The sequence below is a fragment of the Chiloscyllium punctatum genome, chromosome 2 (genome assembly GCF_047496795.1).
Source record: "Chiloscyllium punctatum isolate Juve2018m chromosome 2, sChiPun1.3, whole genome shotgun sequence".
NCBI lineage: Eukaryota > Metazoa > Chordata > Chondrichthyes > Orectolobiformes > Hemiscylliidae > Chiloscyllium > Chiloscyllium punctatum.
The window spans coordinates 157,298,958-157,318,507 of NC_092740.1; the positions used below are offsets into that span (position 1 = coordinate 157,298,958).

General features: G+C 42.9%; 1 protein-coding gene across 1 annotated transcript in view; it reads right to left on the reverse strand.

Moving 5' to 3' along the window:
• The window catches only part of LOC140492176 (fibrillin-2-like), a 320,148-nt gene extending 307,740 nt beyond the window's left edge, over positions 1 to 12,408 (reverse strand). Inside the window, exons 1-2 of the mRNA XM_072591036.1 lie at positions 11,747 to 12,408; positions 10,610 to 10,692 (exon numbers count right to left, since the gene is read on the reverse strand). Coding sequence (XP_072447137.1) covers positions 10,610 to 10,692; positions 11,747 to 11,931 — 268 coding nt within the window. The 5' untranslated portion in view covers positions 11,932 to 12,408. The remainder of the gene's footprint in view (positions 1 to 10,609; positions 10,693 to 11,746) is intronic.
• Between the last annotated feature and the right edge of the window lie 7,142 nt (positions 12,409 to 19,550).

Here is a 19,550-nt window from a genome sequence, read left to right on the forward strand (position 1 = left end):
GTTTAATGTGGAAAAGTGTGTGGTGGTTCAATTTGGAAGGAGTAAAAGGAATGTAGAGTACTGGACCAATGGTAAGATTCTTGGTAGTGTGATAAGCAGAGAGATCTCGGTGTCCATGTACATACATCCCTGAAATTTGCCACCCTGGTTTATAGGGTTGTTAAGAAGGCATACGGTATGTTTGTTTTTATTGGTAGAGGGATTGAGTTTCAGAACCATGAGGTTATGCTGCAGAGGTACAAAACTCCTAGAGTATTGCGTACAGTTCTGGTCACCGTATTGTAGAAAGGATGTGGAAGGTTTGGAAAGGGTTCAGAGGAGATTTACTACGATGTTGCCTGGTGTGGAAAGAAGGTCTTTTGAGAAAAGGCTGAGGGACTTGAGGCTGTTTTCGTTAGAGAGAAGGAGATTGAGAGGTGACTTAATTGAGACATATAAGATAATCAGAGGGTTAGATAGGGTGGAGAATGAGAGCCTTTTTCCTTGGATGGTGATGGCTGGCACAAGGGGACATAGCTTTAAATTGAGGGGTCATAGATATAGGACAGATGTCAGAGGTAGTTTCTTTACTCAGAGAGTAATAGGGGCGTGGAATGTTCTGCCTGCAACAGTTGTAACTCACCAACTTTAATGCATTTAAATGGTCATTGGATAGGCATTTGGATGATAATTGAATAGTGTAGGTTAGATGGGTTTCAGATTGGTTTCACAGATCGGCACAACATCGAGGGTGGAAGGGTCTGTACTGAGCTGTAATGTTCTATGTTTTATGTTTTATTGTGCTTGAAGAGGCCAGCTGGAGGGAGGTCGGGAATGCACAGGCTTTCCCTCAAGCTTTCCACTGTTTGCTTTGGCTTCCACCTGATGACACTCAAAATAGTGTCCCCTTTGTGGATGCTTTGTCTCCAACTTGGGCAATCTTTGCCAAGACATTCCCATAAGTCAGTGAGGACGTTAGTTAAATGTCACAGGCTAAAATGCTGGTTAACAGAGACAAACAATCTATGTTTTCCATCAGTTATCTGTGCTTTATGATGGTGGCAGTGCTGGTCAGGAAGAGGGAAACAGTCTTGTGCAGGAGCGGCAGGAGAGTAGAGGATTTTTTCTCCTCCAAATGTTTAGGCGAAGGTCCATTCTCCTCCATAAATACATTGGCAACAGTTTCTAGCTCAGCCTTTAAAGTGTGAGTTCACAAAAGTGTCATAGAGTCATAGAGTATATAGCATGACAACAAGCCCTTCAGCCCAAACTGGTCCATGCTGACCATAGTGTGCACTCAGCGAGTTCCAACTGCCCACATTTGGTCAGTGTCACCTGCGTAATGCAGCTCAATGACAGAGATTCGGATCAACCCAGCCTCGTTCTGTTTAAAAGGGGATGTGTGGACTCCCCTTGGGGATTTCAAGACTAGAGTTGGCAGTAAGCTGACTAGGAGAAAGTGAGGACTGCAGATGCTGGAGATCAGAGCTGAAAAATGTGTTGCTGGAAAAGCGCAGCAGGTCAGGCAGCATCCAAGGAGCAGGAGAATCGACGTTTTGGGCATGAGCCCTTCTTCAGGATTCCTGAAACGTCAATTCTCCTGCTCCTTGGATGCTGCCTGACCTGCTGCGCTTTTCCAGCAACACATCTTTCAGCAGTAAGCTGACTGACAAAAAAGCAATAGAGTTCTCAATGAGGAAATGCATGGACCATAGTCTGGCCAAGGCAAACATGCTAGTTCATCAGAGATTGAAGTACCAAACTTCATGGCAACAGCCTCAGTCCACACAGTGCTTGGCAACATCATGTCTGAGTAAGGGACAGCAAGGATGTCCATGTTACCTGCTCAATGACAGGAGCAGATGACCTGATCATTACGTAATCTGCGCTGCCACCTCCAACGGTTCAGTCTAAAAACAACTACTGCTGCAGGAAATTCAATGTCAACACCCAATATGGTTCAGTAATGTCGTTCAGGGAAGGAAACTGCCATCTTCACCTGGTCTGACTTACATGTGACTCCAGACCCACAGCAATGTGGTTGACTCTTAAGTACCCTCTGGGCAATTAGGGATGGACAAAAACTACTGCCTAGTCAGCGACGTCCCCATCCCATGAATTAATAGAGCAAAAACAAACAGTGCTTCACAGTCAATCTGATAATGATCAATGTACAAGCTCCACAAAATGTCTACAGAGGCCTGGTCTTCCTGACATTATCATAAACAGCTCCCGTGATGAAACATCAAGGCTGGTTTGTGAGAATGACCAAGAGATCCAGGAGTTACTCAATTGCAAGCTCAAGATTTTCTGAAACTAGAACCATCACCAAATCCTGGGGGAAGTAAATAAGAGATACCTGGGTCTGCTCTGGATGACTGGCTAAGACAGGGTCCAGATCCAACTGGTGTTTCTTCACAGAAAAGGAGCCCCTGTTGAATCAGATATATTGCCTTAAGAATTTCTTCAGGAATATGTTATTTCCTCCAATCGGCAAGAAACAGTTGAGACTTCACTATGACACAAAAGTGTAGGAAATCCAATAATTTCCTGAATTTGGAAATCATTCAGAGGCTGAATGCAGGCACCAATACAAAGAAGGATTAATAACAAGCAGAATAAGGAGCTGGCTATTACAGGAGAGGGCAAAATTTGACGAAGAACACAGCTATTGGGTAAATTAATCTATAAAATGCCTAAAGAAGAGTTAATGGGTGCCCCAAGGGTGATTCTATATATTGTTGCACAATAAACTGCCTAAACCAAACAGACAGAGTCTAAAATGACACATTTCACAGGGAATTGTGAGGAAATCAATAAAGTTCATGATGATCCAAGCACATTTTACTGGTGAAAAGAGCTTTAGCCTCGTGATGAATGCATTAATTGTGGATACTTTTAACTATTAGATAGTACAGAACACAGAACACAGAACATAGAACAATACAGCACAGAACAGGCCCTTCGGCCCACGATGTTGTGCCCAACTTCTATCCTAGATTAAGCACCCATCCATGTACCTATCCAAATGCCGCTTAAAGGTCGCCAATGATTCTGACTCTACCACTCGCACGGGCAGCGCATTCCATGCCCCCACCACTCTCTGGGTAAAGAACCCACCCCTGACATCTCCCCTATACCTTCCACCCTTCACCTTAAATTTATGTCCCCTTGTAACACTCTGTTGTACCCGGGGAAAATGTTTCTGACTGTCTACTCTATCTATTCCTCTGATCATCTTATAAACCTCTATCAAGTCACCCCTCATCCTTCGCCGTTCCAACGAGAAAAGGCCGAGAACTCTCAACCTATCCTCGTACGACCTACTCTCCATTCCAGGCAACATCCTGGTAAATCTTCTCTGCACCCTCTCCAAAGCTTCCACATCTTTCCTAAAGTGAGGCGACCAGAACTGCACACAGTACTCTAACTGTGGCCTAACCAAAGTCCTGTACAGCTGCAACATCACTTCACGACTCTTGAATTCAATCCCTCTGCTAATGAACGATAATACTCTATAGGCCTTCTTACAAACTCGATCCACCTGAGTGGCAACCTTCAAAGATCTATGTACATAGACCCCAAGATCCCTCTGTTCCTCCACCTGACTAAGAACCCTACCATTAACCCTGTATTCCGCATTCTTATTTGTTCTTCCAAAATGGACAACCTCACACTTGGCAGGGTTGAACTCCATCTGCCACTCCTCAGCCCAGCTCTGCATCATATCTAAGTCCCTCTGCAGCCGACAACAGCCCTCCTCACTGTCCACAACTCCACCTATCTTCGTATTCATCTGCAAATTTACTGACCCACCCTTCGACTCCCTCATCTAAGTCATTAATAAAAATTACAAACAGCAGAGGACCCAGAACTGATCCCTGCGGAACTCCACTTGTAACTGGGCTCCATGCTGAATATTTACCATCTACCACCACTCTCTGACTTCGACCGGTTAGCCAGTTTTCTATCCAATTGGCCAAATTTCCCTCTATCCCATGCCTCCTGACTTTCCGCATAAGCCTACCATGGGGAACCTTATCAAATGCCTTACTAAAATCCATGTACACTACATCCACTGCTCTATCCTCATCCACATGCTTGGTCACCTCCTCAAAGAATTCAATCAGACTTGTAAGGCAAGACCTACCCTTCACAAATCCGTGCTGGCTGTCCCTAATCAAGCAGTGTCTTTCCAGATACTCGTAAATCCTATCCCTCAGTACCCTTTCCATTACTTTGCCTACCACAGAAGTAAGACTAACTGGCCTGTAATTCCCGGGGTTATCCCTATTCCCTTTTTTGAACAGGGGCACAACATTCGCTACTCTCCAGTCCCCTGGTACCACCCCCGTTGCCAGTGAAGACGAGAAGATCATTGCCAACGGTACTGCAATTTCCTCTCTTGCTTCCCACATAATCCTAGGATATATCCCGTCAGGCCCGGGGGACTTGTCTATCCTCAAGTTGTTCAAAATGTCCAACACATCTTCCTTCCTAACAGGTATCTCTTCTAGCTTAACAGTCCGTTTCACACTCTCCTCTTCAACAATACGGTCCCTCTCGTTCGTAAATACTGAAGAGAAGTACTTGTTCAAGACCTCTCCTATCTCTTCCGACTCAATACACAGTCTCCCACCACTGTCCTTGATCGGACCTACCCTCGTTCTCGTCATTCTCAGGTTTCTCACATACGCATAGAATGCCTTGGGGTTATCCTTGATCCTATCCGCCAAGGATTTTTCATGCCCTCTCTTAGCTCTCCTAATCCCTTTCTTCAGGTCCCTTCTGGCTATCCTGTATCCCTCCACTGCTCTGTCTGAACCCTGTTTCCTCAACCTTATGTAAGCTTCCTTCTTCCTCTTTACTAGACATTCAACCTCCCTCGTCAACCAAGGCTCCCTCACACGACCATTTCTTTCCTGCCTGATCGGTACATACATATCAAGGACACGTCGTATCTGCTCCTTGAAAAAATTCCACATTTCCACCACATCCTTCCCTGACAGCCTATGCTCCCAACGTATGCTCCTCAAATCCTGTCTTACAGCATCGTAATTTCCCTTCCCCCGTACTTGTACTCAACAATATGTTTGGTAGATTGGTTAGAGTTATCTTGTATAAATAAATATTGAATATTACAATATCATGGAAGAATAAATACAATCAGTGTAAGGTTAAGGAATATAAAGGTATTGCTTTCTTTAGGTTTGATGATGACAACATACTTGGCTTGTGAAGGAATTGTTTCTCCATGTGGAATAGCTGCAGTAAGCTATTTTACAAGTCTCTAGTGAATTTACAACAATGTTCAGCAAACTTTCTATGAAAAATGTACAAATAAAACTTGACATAAAGCACTTAAGGCAAATATATTTGTAAAGCCGGTAGATCTGTAACTTATCCAGTCAGGACGTTACTGTATTTCATTAACAAAATCAAAACTTTTTTCTCGAGCATTAGACAAATATTAATGGCACCAGGTGTTAAATACCATACAGAAAAGTAGCAAATTGTCTTTTAATTACATAAATAATTTGTTTACACTACTTTTTAAAAGTTAACAATCTTGCTGAGCGATACATCTATAGTTCATGAAGAGTATATGAAGCTAATTGAAGACATCACTGAAAACTGTGAAAAATACCAAAGGAAACCACTGCATCCCAATTGTAAACCATACGGGCAGCAAAGTGGCTCAGTGGTTAGCACTGCAGCATCACAGCGCCAGGGACCCAGGTTTGATTCCAGCCTTGGGTGACACCTGTGTGGAGTTTGCACGTTCTCCCTGTGTCTGTTTCAGTTTCCTCCCACAATCCAAAGATGTGCAGATTAGGTGGATTGGCCATGTTAAGTTGCCTATAGTGTTTGGGGATGTTTAGGTTAGGTGAATTGGCCATGTTAAGTTGCCTATAGTGTTTGGGGATGTGTAGGGTAGGGTAAATGGGTCTGGGTGGGTTACTCTTCAGAGAGTGGGTGTGGACTTGCTGGGCTGAATGGCCTGTTTCCCCATTGTAGGAATTCTATGATAAACCTTCCGATGAAATGACATGAATGAGGTACTTGCCGTGATTTAAAGGTATGGAACAAAGACGGAAGCATTTTCAAACTACAACTTATAGAGCAGGAACCTTGATTTAATCTTTCTGCAATAATACGGGTGGCATGGTGGCTCAGTGGTTAGCACTGCTGCCTCACAGCACTAGGGTCCCAGGTTTGATTCCAGCCTTGGGCAACTGTCTGTGTGGAGTTTGCACATTCTCCCCGTCTCTGCGTGGGTTTCCTCAGGGTGCTCCGGTTTCCTCCCACAGTCCAAATATGTGCAGGTCAGGTGAATTGGCCGTGCTAAATTGCCCATAGTGTTAGGTGTATTAGTCAGAGGAAAGTGGGTCTGGGTGGGTTACTCTGCGGAGGATCGGTGTGGACTGGTTGGACTGAAGGGCCTGTTTCCACACTGTAGGGAATCTAACCTAATCTAAGTACATTGCAAGAATGGAAGGTTAGTCTGAGTGTGAGCAAATCATGTTATCTGAGACCATAGGGTTAGTTTACTGCTATGATTCCCTTTTAGGGTTGGGTCAACTTGGTTTGTGGACATGAAAAACTACTTGTTAGTCGAATGGGAAGAGGCAGAGTAATATTTAAATGGCTATAGATGGAAAAATGTTGGTGTATAACAGGACCTGGGAGCCATGAGCACCAGTCACGGTAAGTGAACATGCATTTACAGCAAGCAGTTAAAAGAAGGCAAACAGTAAGTCGACCTTCATTGCACAAGGAGGTGAGGACAGGAGCCTTGAACTGACTTCGTCCACCAGCACCACCCTCCTCTGCCTAGCCCAGCTCAGCCTCACATTGAACAATTGCTCCATTAACTCCCCTCACTATCTTCAGGACAAAGGTGAGGCCACGGGCCCCAGTTATGCCTGTCTCTTTCTGAGGTACATGGAACATTCCTTGTTCCAATCCTACTTGGTTCCCTACCCACAAATCTTTCCCGATAAACTGTTGACATAATCAGTGCTGCTTCTTTCTTTCATTCTGAACTGGAAAAATTTATCAATTTCACTTCCAATTTTCACCCTGTCCTCAGCTTCACCTTGTCCATCTCCAACTCCTCTCTTTCCTTCCTTACCATCTCTGGGGATAGGCAGGTCACCAATATCCACCAAAAACCCACCGACCTCCACAGTTGCCTTGACTATACATCCTCACACCCTGCTTTCCTATGAAGACTCTATTGCATTCTCTCAGTTCCTCCATCTCCATCTCTGTCTTATCTGTTCTAATGATGCTACCTTAGACAGGGGACCCTCAGAAATATCCACCTGTCCATTTTGCAGACTGAGAATGTTATTGTTTTACTGAATAGTTTAGTCCCTGGAATCACCAATATGAGTTACTTCAGCAACATGTGTTACTATACATATATAGACACTGGGAAAAAATGTATTCTGCTAGGATCAATACCCCATTGTGATGAATTTAAATCTCCTCTAGCTCCATATGAGAACAAAAAAAATTTCTTCTATTATTTATTTTGTTGTTGTTAAACAGATGGGATTTAGGTTGTGTTATTGCCTCAGGATTCTGCCTGAATGTGCTAATTCTTGTAAGAGGATAAGAAACCAGAAAAGCCAATTGACCTGTCAGACCTGCCCCACTATTCAACAAGATCATGGCTGATCTGCCCAAGACCTCAACTCCTGGTTTGTGGGAGTTCTTCACAGTCCACAATTCCAATCTATCAACATTATTCTACAGTGATATTCAGTGATCCAGCCTCTACAACTATCTGGATTTCAGTTGTTGTTATTAAGTCAACACTTCATCCCAGGAATAAGTCCAGTGAATCTCTTTACACCTGTCCCCAATGCCAATATATCCTTTTTTTAAATATGGGACTAAAGCTGTACACAGAGTTCCATATGCAGACTCACCAACACACCATACAGTTGGAACAATTTTTAAACTCCATCCCTCGAGCAATAAAGGCCAACATTCCATTTCTCTTCTTAATTACTAACCTGTGGTGTTTCATGCATAAGAACATCAGTGCACCATGATGCACTTTTTTTGGAGTTTCCCTCCATTTAAACAACAGCTTGCCTTTTAATTCTTCCAACTAAAGTCCACAACCTCGCACTTTCCAACACATTTTTGTACATTTGCTGATTTTTGCTGTATATCCCCCCCCCCTTTCTAGATTTGTCATATCTTCATCACAAAATTCTCTCCCAGCTATTTTTTAACATCTGCAAACATCAACATCACATACATCACACTCTACCCCCTTCTCCTAGTCATTAATATAGATAAGGAATAATTGAGGCCCAAGGACAAACCCTTATGGCACTCCACTAGTTACATCTTTCCAATCTGAAAAAGACCCATTAATTCTGACTCTGTCTCCCATGTATGAACCAATTTTCAAATTATGTGAAAATGTTACTCCCAATGTCATGCGCTTCTGTCTTATATAAGAACCTTTTATGGTGCACTTTATCAAATGCCTTCTGGAAAACCAAATAGCTTCCAACTACGAGTTATACTGTATCAACTGTGCTAGTTATATCCTCAAAGTTTCTGTCAAATTTGTCAAACATGATTTCTCTTTCACAAAACCATAACCAAGCATTCCATAACTATGATTTCCCTTTCACAAAACTATGTCAACTGTCTGATTGTGTTAAGCTTTTCTAAATTTCCTGCTCTTTTATCCTTGATAATAGACTCTAGCACATTTCTAACAACAGGCGTCAGACTGACCAGCTTATAGTTTCCGACTTTCTGCCTCCTTCCGTTCTTGGACAGGGCTATCACGTTAGTTTTTTTTTCCAATCCACTGAACCCTCCCATAATCCAGTGAGTTCTGATTAATTTTGACCAATGTCTCCATTATCTCTTTTGAAACTCTTTAAATGTACATCACCAGGTCCTATGAACAGATCTATTTGCAGTTCCACTAACTTGTCAAATACTCTGTCCCTTATGATAGACCCTTACCAATCCTTCCCGCCATTAGCACATTCTTATCTGTTATATTTAGGATGTCAATAGGATCCTCTATAACGAGTACTGATGCAATTTATGAGTTTAAGTTGTCTGCCATTTCCCTGTTTCCTGTTTTTAAACCCTAGTTTCATTTCCGAGGATCTTACACTGAAATGAGCTAACTTCTTTCCTTTCATAAATCCATAGGAGATGGTACTGCTTTTTAAAATATTATTTGCCAAACTACTTTTATAGTCAAATTTCTTCCTCTTTATTAGCTCTTTGGCTCACCCTCAAGATGAATTTGAAACTCTACCATGTTGAGATCACTATCCCCAGAGAATCCTTTAACTACAAGATCTTTTAATAACCTGGCCCCATTACACATTATTGGATCTAAAACAGCCTGTTCCCAGGAGGGTTCTGCATTTGCCAATCAATGTCACTGAGTGGAAGCCTTATGCTCCTCTGGGCCACAGTCACCCATCAACCTCAATGTCACCTTTCTACCTCCCTGTCCTCTCCCAGTTCCCACTCTGTACCCACTCACTCTCTCCATTTCCCACCCTGCCCTAAACTCCCTCTTTTCATTCTTCTCTAATACACCTCGTTCCTGCTCTATCCCAGCTCCCACCTCCTTACCTGCCTAACTCACTACAACCACCCTACCATGACCACCATTCCATTTCTATGTCCCTCCCTGAACCCTCAGACCACCCACCCAATTAAGCCAATATCTACAAGTCAGGAGTGTGATGGAATACTCCTCACTTGCCTGGATGGGGGCAACTCCAACAACACTCAAAAAGCTTGACACCATCCAGGACAAAGCAGCCTAACCATCACCTTCAACATCCACTCCCTCTACCATCTACACGGTATCTTTAAAAGCATCTTCCAAATGTGTGACTTCTAATGATACCACAACCTGCAAGTTTACCTCCAAGTCACATGACATCTAATCTTGGAAATATATCAATATCCCTTCACTGTCGCTGGTCAAAATCCAAGAATGTTGTCCCTAAAAGTAGAGGGTCACCCACAATGCACCTTGACACCCTTTCCACTCACCCCCTGCCCCAACGGGGACAGCAGCAGTTTATAATTGGACAAAGGCAAAAAATGCTGGATCAGCAGCAACATCGACATCCCTTGAATGAAACAACAAACAGAATCCTGACAGTCCAATTTCAGTGTGCTGGCCTGGGCTCCTTTTCCTTCTATGTCACATTGCTAATGACAGAAAAAAATTGTTTATGTTGCTACAAACAGTGATTTTCCATCTGCACCGAAAGTAATAGGTAAGTTCTGTCACAAAAATAAAGAGATTGCAAAGCCATTGTATGATATAAAATATTCTGAAAAGGAATCATGCCAGACTCCAAACATTAACTCTGTTTCTCTCTCCACTGATGCTGCCAGACCTGCTGAGCTTCTCCAGCAATTTTTGTTTTTATTACTATTGTATATTAGTCACAACTCTCTTTCATTTATTGTGTCCAGATGTTTTGTTCCTACAAGCTGTATATAATATTTTATTTAAACATTGCCATGTGTTCAAATATTACATTGCATCATATAATAATCCCATTGTATAAAATATTAAATGACCCTTGTTAGGAAGAGCTAGACTTACGGACAATACATTGGTTTCCACCAGGTAGCGTTTTCCATCCTGGGCAGCAGTAAGAGTGAAATCGAGACCCACAGACATTTGGCCTGTATGCAACATTGAAAACCAAAACCATTTAAACATTAAACAGAACACTTTACAATGGAAAGATAAGAATTATCACCGGTTAAAGTAAAAGCAAAACGAACCTCTTTTAAGAGTAATTAATACAGTAAATGCATGAAAAAAAAGGTTTTTGCAAAGATAAAGTTACTGAGTTTTCTAAAATGACTTTCTGTGGCACAACAATATGCAGAGGAATGGAAACTTGGCGAATAACGAAGTATAGGCTACTTTTTTCAGACAGAAGGGAATGCCATACGTTTTGTCTGGATTATGTACGCTGTCTGAAATGCAATAATTCTAATTAGAAATGTTAATTTATAATTTTGAAAACTAACAATTTCGCTCAAAACAGTTTTGCTTCGGCGAGAAAGTAACAATCTTTTCGAAAAAGACAATTTCCTGCTCTCTTCAAAATGATTGCACTTTTCCGAGTCTGTGTGGACTCTGTACCGTATGTATCCCCTGGAGGCTTCCCCATACAATAACAAAAAAAACCCACTGGCTTTGATTTTACACAGTGAAGATGTGCTGTTTTATTTTAAAGGAAGTAGTTGTTCAAGCTTAAAAACACTAAAACTATGAAAGAAAACATCATTCACTTCGAAGTTTTGCAGACCATATGTCTAACTGGTTCTGGAAAAGTTGCGGAATCATTACCGAACACTTTAAGGTCAAGTTGCTTCTCAGTTTTTAAGAGCAGATATCCAAGACATCCTCCCTGCCCTTTCTCAGTGTGCATGGTGACCATTGGTTCTGAGCATTTACAGTGCTTGGAGCTTTATCTGATTTGATCTATATGCAGTTGACCCACTGTCAGACACAAACAGATATTGAAGGAGACTTCAATCCAGCAACTCGCCAAGAATACACTCACTGCACAATTACTGTCAAAAGTTAATGAGGGAAAGGTCAGCGAGTAATGAGCTTTCGCACGAAAACGCAGCAGCCAAAGTAAGTTGTTACCATGTCTAAAACAAAATTACAAAGATTCAAACCCATACACATTGTGATTTAAAAAGGAATTTATGGAGATACCCTCTCAACATATCATGCTGTCCTCTCCGCCTCACTCTGTTGGTTGCTGTCCTCATTTCATTTGGATTGAACCTTTGAGCTTCAAGGTTTCTTGCATATTGCTGCTGCCCAGCCACACTCTCCACCGCGATACCTGCTATAGCTATCCATCCCAGCAGAACTCTCCAGCAGCACTGTATCCCCATCCCGGGAACACACTGTATCCTTATCCCGGGAATACACTGTATCCCTATCCCGGGAACACACCGGCTCCTTGGTTTGTAGAAGTAGATCCAGATCAAGTTTGTTATTTTATATGAAACAAAAAAAAGGATAATTTCACAGTCTCTGGATCCGAGGAGCGTTCACGTTATAACAACACAGATTCTCTCAGCTGTTCCTAAATATAACAAAAAAAAACCCTCTGGAAACGCTGCGATCTTTTCTTAAAAGAATAAAGTTTGCAAAAGAAAAGATGCAAAGGAGGTTTTGTTAGAGCTGCAACTGGGAGCTCAGGAGCGAGCTGGCGGCGGGGATAGGGGGGAAGCAGGGGCTGGGATGCATGGATGGAAAGGTTGGGGCTGGGGGAGAGAGAGAGAGAGAGAGACAGCGTGCCCGGGCTCTGGGAGCGGAGACTGAGGAGCTGCAGCACAAACCGGACCTTTTCACTGGCTGCTCCCACTGGGAAAGGAGTGTGGGACGTGGGACAGGGGCTGGCTTTAGCTCAGGAGGAGGAGGAGAGAGAGAGAGCTCCCTCAGTCACACACACACACACACACATTTCACTAGCTCCACTCGGTGGTGTAGCCCAAACTGCACACGCTCAATCGCCTCTTCTGCCTCCTCTTGTCCCTGTTATTTTTTTTCCTCTTCCCCTCCACCCTGCCGTTTGTAAAAGCGGTTTGAAATCATGGGAGACATGAAGTCAAATCTCCCGCCGGTCTGTACTTCCAGATGAAGGGGCAGTTGAGCGAGATCAAAGCTCCAAGTTCCACCAGAGTTCAGGAGCTCCCAGCACATGCACCAGCTCCCCTCTCATGTTCACCTGGGCAGACCTCCCACCCAGACACCTTCCCACCCAGACACCTTCCCACCTCCCTACGATAGAAAGGGTATTATGAAACTAGAAAGAGCGCAGAAAAGATTTACCAGGATGCTACCTGAACTGGAAGGTTTGAGTTATGAGGAGAGACAGGATAGGCTGAGACTTTATTCCCCGGAGAGGAAGGGGCTGAGGGGTAACCTTCTAGAGGGTTAGAAAATCATGAAAGGCAAAGATAAGGTAGATTGCTAACAATGGATGGCTTTTGCCCAAAACATCGATTTTCCTGCTCCTCGGATGCTGCCTGACCTGTGTGCTTTTCCAGCACCACTCTGATCTTGACTCTGATGTCCAGCATCTGCAGTACCCACTTTCACCGAACTTTTCCCCATGGTAAGGGAGACTAAAACTAAAGGGCATCTGTTTGGGGTGAGAGGGGAGAGGTACAAATGGGTCCAGAGGGGCAGTTGCTTTCCACACAGGCTGTTGAGTGTCAGGGACAGGCTGCCAGAGGTAGTGATAGAGGTGAGTACAATTTTGTCATTGAAGAAACATTTGGACAGGTACAGAGATGGGAGGTATGGGAGATACAGACCAAACTCAGGCAAATGGGACTAGATTAATTATGAAAACTGGGCAGCATGCCCAAGTTGGGCCGAAGATCCTGTTTCCATGCTGTAAATCTCTATGACTCCCATCTTGCACCCCTCACTCTCCCCCATCTCCCAACCTGATCTCTCCCACCACCTGCCAGTAGGGGCACCTATTCCTTCTCCCATTGTCATCCCAACCTCATCACACCATCCAACTCCCTACCTATGCCCACCACAGTCCCACCTCCCAGCCATGCTCCTTTCCAACTCTATCCTGCCCTACACATTCTCATTCCATCCCTCGCGGCCCCCACCTCTCTCCCTCTTCCAGTTGCCCTGCACTATCACCTTATTTCCAATGCCCCCCCCAGACCACCTTCCCAATTTGCCCCAATCACAATCTTCTCACTTCAACCCATCTACGCATTGGATTTACATTGGTCAGAGTTGCTCCTGCTCCTAGCTCACAAATTGTCTCAAACTTTCAGGAATTGTATCCAATTTTCAAGGTACCTGTCAAAAAGGTTTTCCATCATACAGTTATTTTATTCTAATAGGTTGCTTGCAAACTTCTACTACACCCTCACTCTGAGCAATCTCACACTTGACACATTTGCTCACATAAACATATAAATTGAAGAAGTCTAAACAAGCTATCAAAGACAAGCATGACTTATTATATGAGCATGTGTATTTGTCAATGACTCCTAATATCATGATCCATATTGTTCTCCAACAAAAAAAAACCTTTTGTTAGCATTACAACTGTTGTTCATCTTCACAGAATTAAATTTACTGAATTAAATACGTTGCTTGCTCTCTGATCAAACTCACAAGTCATACATACTTTTTTGAAACCTCAAAGAAGCCACAGGAAAATAGTTTTTTAACTTAATTAGTGAAAATATACAGCCTGGCTTTGTATCAACAGCAATCATAAACACTTTATGATGAATTTACATTACAACTTCAACACCTCCTCAAAGGAGAGTTCATTTTACAATGCCAGTAAGGTCTCAGTATCAATCTGGGTTTGAGACTCAACCTGACTGTGAAGAGAAGCAGCTTGAGTCTGCACGAATGACAAAATCTCTCTTCGATTATATTTGACACCATGAGCAGTACGATTAAAGTTAAGCATTGCCCACGGCATCCAGCCTTTGCACCTCTTAGACACCCTTGAATGCTGTCTGGAGTTAATTTAAATGTTTAAGCAGTGCAGATGCTTTCACCCACATTCGTTGGGATATTTTGAGCTCATGAAAAGCATTATATAAATGAAACTTCCTCTTCTCCTTTACATGTTTAAATGTTAACTATCAAGAGAGGAGCCCTGCACTCGTGTGTAACCAGACTTGTGCTAAATGCTAGTCAGGGGAGTTGAAATTCCAGTCAGGAAATTTAAATCAGGCTACAGTCTGGTTAGAACTCATACAGCAGCAATGCACTCAGCAGAAGAAAATGCAGAAATATTATTAATGATTTGACCAATTACATATATTTTTAGCAGGCTTCTCTCCTCTGCATGATTGAAGTAACCCCTTCCAATACATTATAACAGCACCCTTACTCACCTCAGCGTTCCTTATGTAAAATCACATAGTGCTGCGTGTTGACACCAGCTTGGTCTCCCTGACACACCCCAGACCGTAGGAGTTCAACTGTGGAGAAAGAACCCAACACCAGCTTTAAATCCAAACATCATTTTTGAAAAAATTGACAATAATATCTAATGATCACTTTCCCAATAAAGATAAAACAGTCAAAGGACCCAAAACTGACTTCAAATGAGTAACAAATATTTAACATTGATGTTTACATTTGAAGCATGAACAAAGATGCTATTCTATAAACAATGGCATTTCCCGAGTTATTTCTAAAGTAATGACCTCATTGCAACTAATTTGACATGGAATGTTCAAAGTGAGTACTACAAGCTTTATAGTATATTGGTCTTTATTCATGAGGTGCTCTGGAAAGTAACAACTTGATATCCTATGCCAAAAAATTGACAAAGAAACTGGCTTATGTGCCACTTGTGATATATTATAATGTAGATACAATATGCATCAGGTTGATGCTAAAATCTCTCCATCATTTAGACTGATGTTTTGATAAGTGAAACATTTTTATGTTTTTTTGTTCAAACAAGGGATTGCACTGAGACAAAATTGATGCCTTATTTTACTTTCCTACATGGTGATCTAAAGTTGGGAATTCTTTTCTGAACTTTCACTTTGAATAATGGTACAATCCTCCTTTACTCTGTCATACTAACTAAATAAGAAGTCCCTTGAATACCATAGCTTGCAGTGATTTCCTGTGAACGCTATTTCAAGATAAAATTCCAAAGTTCATGTTTCATATTCGCTTCATTACACAAATGATAATCATCTTAACTGCTTTAAATAAGAATTCCTTTCAGACTTAGCCCTTAGTTCTTTGCCATCAATGTAAAGGCTTGGAGGTAGCAGATTCTGCTGTCCTCCATAAATGACCAGCCTTGCTGCTATACTAAATCCTGAATGTTATAGGCACAAATGTTCTGTTTTCTTGCTGAGTCACTTCACTAGGAACTAAAGCTCTGGGAATGCCATGCCCTAAACAGAAACAATATATTGCAGATGTTGTCAATCTGAAATAAATAAACCTTTATGCACTGTAATTCTTTTCACGATGAACTCTTTTGTAGTAAGATTGAGAAATGCACAACAAGTTGAAATAGACTTTTTCCCTCCCTGATGGTGTGAGACTGATGTCAAATGTGGTAATTAATCAGGAGATAGTCAAATAAATAGATTCTTGATGTTGAGAAAATCTCTTGTGATTAATTTTCCACACTTTTGGTAGTGAGTTTAGAACCTTACCATCAAGTGGTAAAAACCTTATTTTGATGCAATAACATCTCAGTAATAGCTCAACTCATCAGCACTCTCAATCTTCCTCTCACCAATTGAGAAGTTCAGTGGCACAAAAACTTATTTCAGGTACCTATCGCACCATTGCCCACTGCAGGAGCTGGGCCCACCAGCCCACACCGACCCTCCAAAGAGTAATCCACCCAGACCCATTTCCCTCTGACTAATGCACATGACAAGGGCAGTTTAGTATGGCCAATCCACCTGACTTGCACATCCTGGGATTGCAGGAGGAAACCCACAGAGACACGGGGAGAATGTCCAAATTCCACACAGACAGTCGCCTGTGGCTGGAGTTGAACCTGGTTCCCTGGTGTTGTGAGGCAGCAGTGCTAAGGTACCTCCATGGTCAGGACCACACTTTCTTCAGACCCTTCATCCACATTTCTCTATATCAGCAAAGAAATAGCCTCACAACATAGAACATAGAACATAGAAGAATACAGCGCAGTACAGGCCCTTCAGCCCTCGATGTTGCGCCGATCAAAGCCCACCTAACCTACACTAACCCACTATCCTCCATATACCTATCCAATGCCCGCTTAAATACCCATAAAGAGGGAGAGTCCACTACTGCTACTGGCAGGGCATTCCATGAACTTACGACTCGCTGAGTGAAGAACCTACCCCTAACATCAGTCCTATATCTACCCCCCCTTAATTTAAAGCTATGCCCCCTTGTAATAGCTGACTCCATACGTGGAAAAAGGTTCTCACTGTCAACCCTATCTAACCCCCTAATCATCTTGTACACCTCTATCAAATCACCCCTAAACCTTCTTTTCTCCAATGAAAACAACCCAAAGTGCCTCAGCCTTTCCTCATAGGATTTTCCTACCATACCAGGCAACATCCTGGTAAACTTCCTCTGCACCCGTTCCAGTGCCTCCACATCCTTCCTATAGTATGGCGACCAAAACTGCACACAATATTCCAGATGCGGCCGCACCAGAGTCTTATACAACTGCAGCATGACCTCAGGACTCCGGAACTCAATTCCTCTACCAATAAAAGCCAGTACGCCATATGCCTTCTTCACTGCACTATTTACCTGGGTGGCAACTTTCAGAGATCTGTGTACATGGACACCAAGATCCCTCTGCTCTTCCACACTACCAAGTAGTCTACCATTAGCACAGTAATCCATCTTTTTATTACTCTTACCAAAGTGAATCACTTCACACTTAGCTACATTGAACTCCATTTGCCACCTTTCTGCCCAGCTCTGCAGCTTCTCTATATCCCGCTGTAACCTGCCATATCCTTCCTCACTGTCTACAACTCCTCCGACTTTCGTATCATCCGCAAACTTGCTCACCCAACCTTCTAACCCTTCCTCCAGGTCATTTATAAAAATGACAAACAGCAATGGTCCCAAAACAGATCCTTGCGGAACACCGCTAGTGACGGCACTCCAAGATGAACCTTTGCCATCAACTACTACCCTCTGTCTTCTTCCAGAGAGCCAATTCCTAATCCAAACCTCCAACTCACCCTCAATGCCATATCTCTGTATTTTCTGCAGTAGCCTACCATGGGGGACCTTATCAAACGCCTTACTAAAATCCATATATACCACATCTACCGCTTTCCCCTCATCTACCTCCTTAGTCACCTTCTCAAAGAATTCAATAAGGTTTGTGAGGCACGACCTGCCCTTCACAAAACCATGCTGACTATCCTTGATCACATCATTCTTATCCAGATGTGCATAAATCCTATCCCTTACAATTCTCTCTAAGACTTTGCCCACAACAGAAGTGAGACTCACTGGCCTATAGTTACTAGGATTATCCCTACTCCCCTTCTTGAACAAGGGAACCACGTTTGCTAGCCTCCAGTCCTCTGGCACTACTCCTGTCGACAAAGAGGACACAAAAATCAAGGCCAATGGCTCTGCAATCTCCTCCCTTGCTTCCCAGAGAATCCTGGGATAAATGCCATCAGGCCCAGGGGACTTATCTATTTTCACCCTTGCCAGAATTTCCAACACCTCTTCTCTACATATCTCAAAGCCATCCATTCTACTTATTCGTGCCTCAGTATTCATATCGACAACAATGTCCTGTTCCTGAGTGAATACTGACGAAAAGTATTCATTCAGCGCCTCCCCAATCTCTTCAGCCTCCACACGCAACTTCCCATTACTATCCTTGATTGGACCTATTCCTTCCCTAGTCATTCTTTTATTCCTAACATACCTATAGAAAGCCTTAGGGTTTTCCCTAATCCTACCAACTAAGCACCTTTCATGTCCCCTCCTTGCTGCTCTTAGCTCTCTCTTCAGGTCCTTCCGGGCTACCTTATAACTCTCAATTGCCCCTATTGAACCTTCACGCCTCATCTTTACAAAGGCCGCCCTCTTCCATTTAACAAGGGATTCCAACTCCTTATTAAACCACGGCTCCCTCACACGACCCTTTCCTCCCTGCCTGATAGGTACGTACTTATCAACGACACTCAATAGTTGCTCCTTGAACAAGTTCCACATATCAATTACGCTCTTGCCTTGGAATCTACTTTTCCAATCCACACATCCTAAGTCATGCCTCAACGCATCATAATTTCCCTGCCCCCAGCTATAACTCTTGCCCTGTAGTACACACTTATCCCTCTCCATCACTAGAGTAAAAATCACCGAATTGTGGTCACTGTCCCCAAAGTGCTCACCTACCCCTAGTTCTAATACCTGGCCTGGTTCGTTACCCAGAACCAAATCCAGTATGGCCTCACCTCTTGTTGGCTTATCTACATATTGTGTCAGGAAACTCTCCTGCACACATTGCACAAACACTGACCCATCTAATGAACTTGAGCTATAGCTTTCCCAATCAATATCAGGAAAGTTAAAGTCTCCCATAACAATCACCCTATTACTGTCACTCTTCTCCTGAATCATCTTCGCAATCCTTTCTTCAACGATTCTAGGACTATTAGGAGGCCTGTAAAAGACTCCTAACTGGGTGACCTCACCTCTCCTATTCCTAACCTCAACCCAAACTACCTCAGATGGCAAATCTTCGTCCATCTTCCTTTCCACCGCTGTAATACAAACATCATCATACGAACTCTCATTCCAACTCACCCATGACTTCAGGGCTTCGAATATACACTTTGGAGTTGAGACAGAGTCAGAAATTCCACTCTAGTGGCAGGACATTTTACACTGAGGAGCAGCCAGGCCAATTACGTTTCTAAACAGGATTGTTAGCACTGCCATAAAGTAAGGCGCCTTCTGTGTCTCATTCAGAAGATCTTTAGTGTTAACTTCA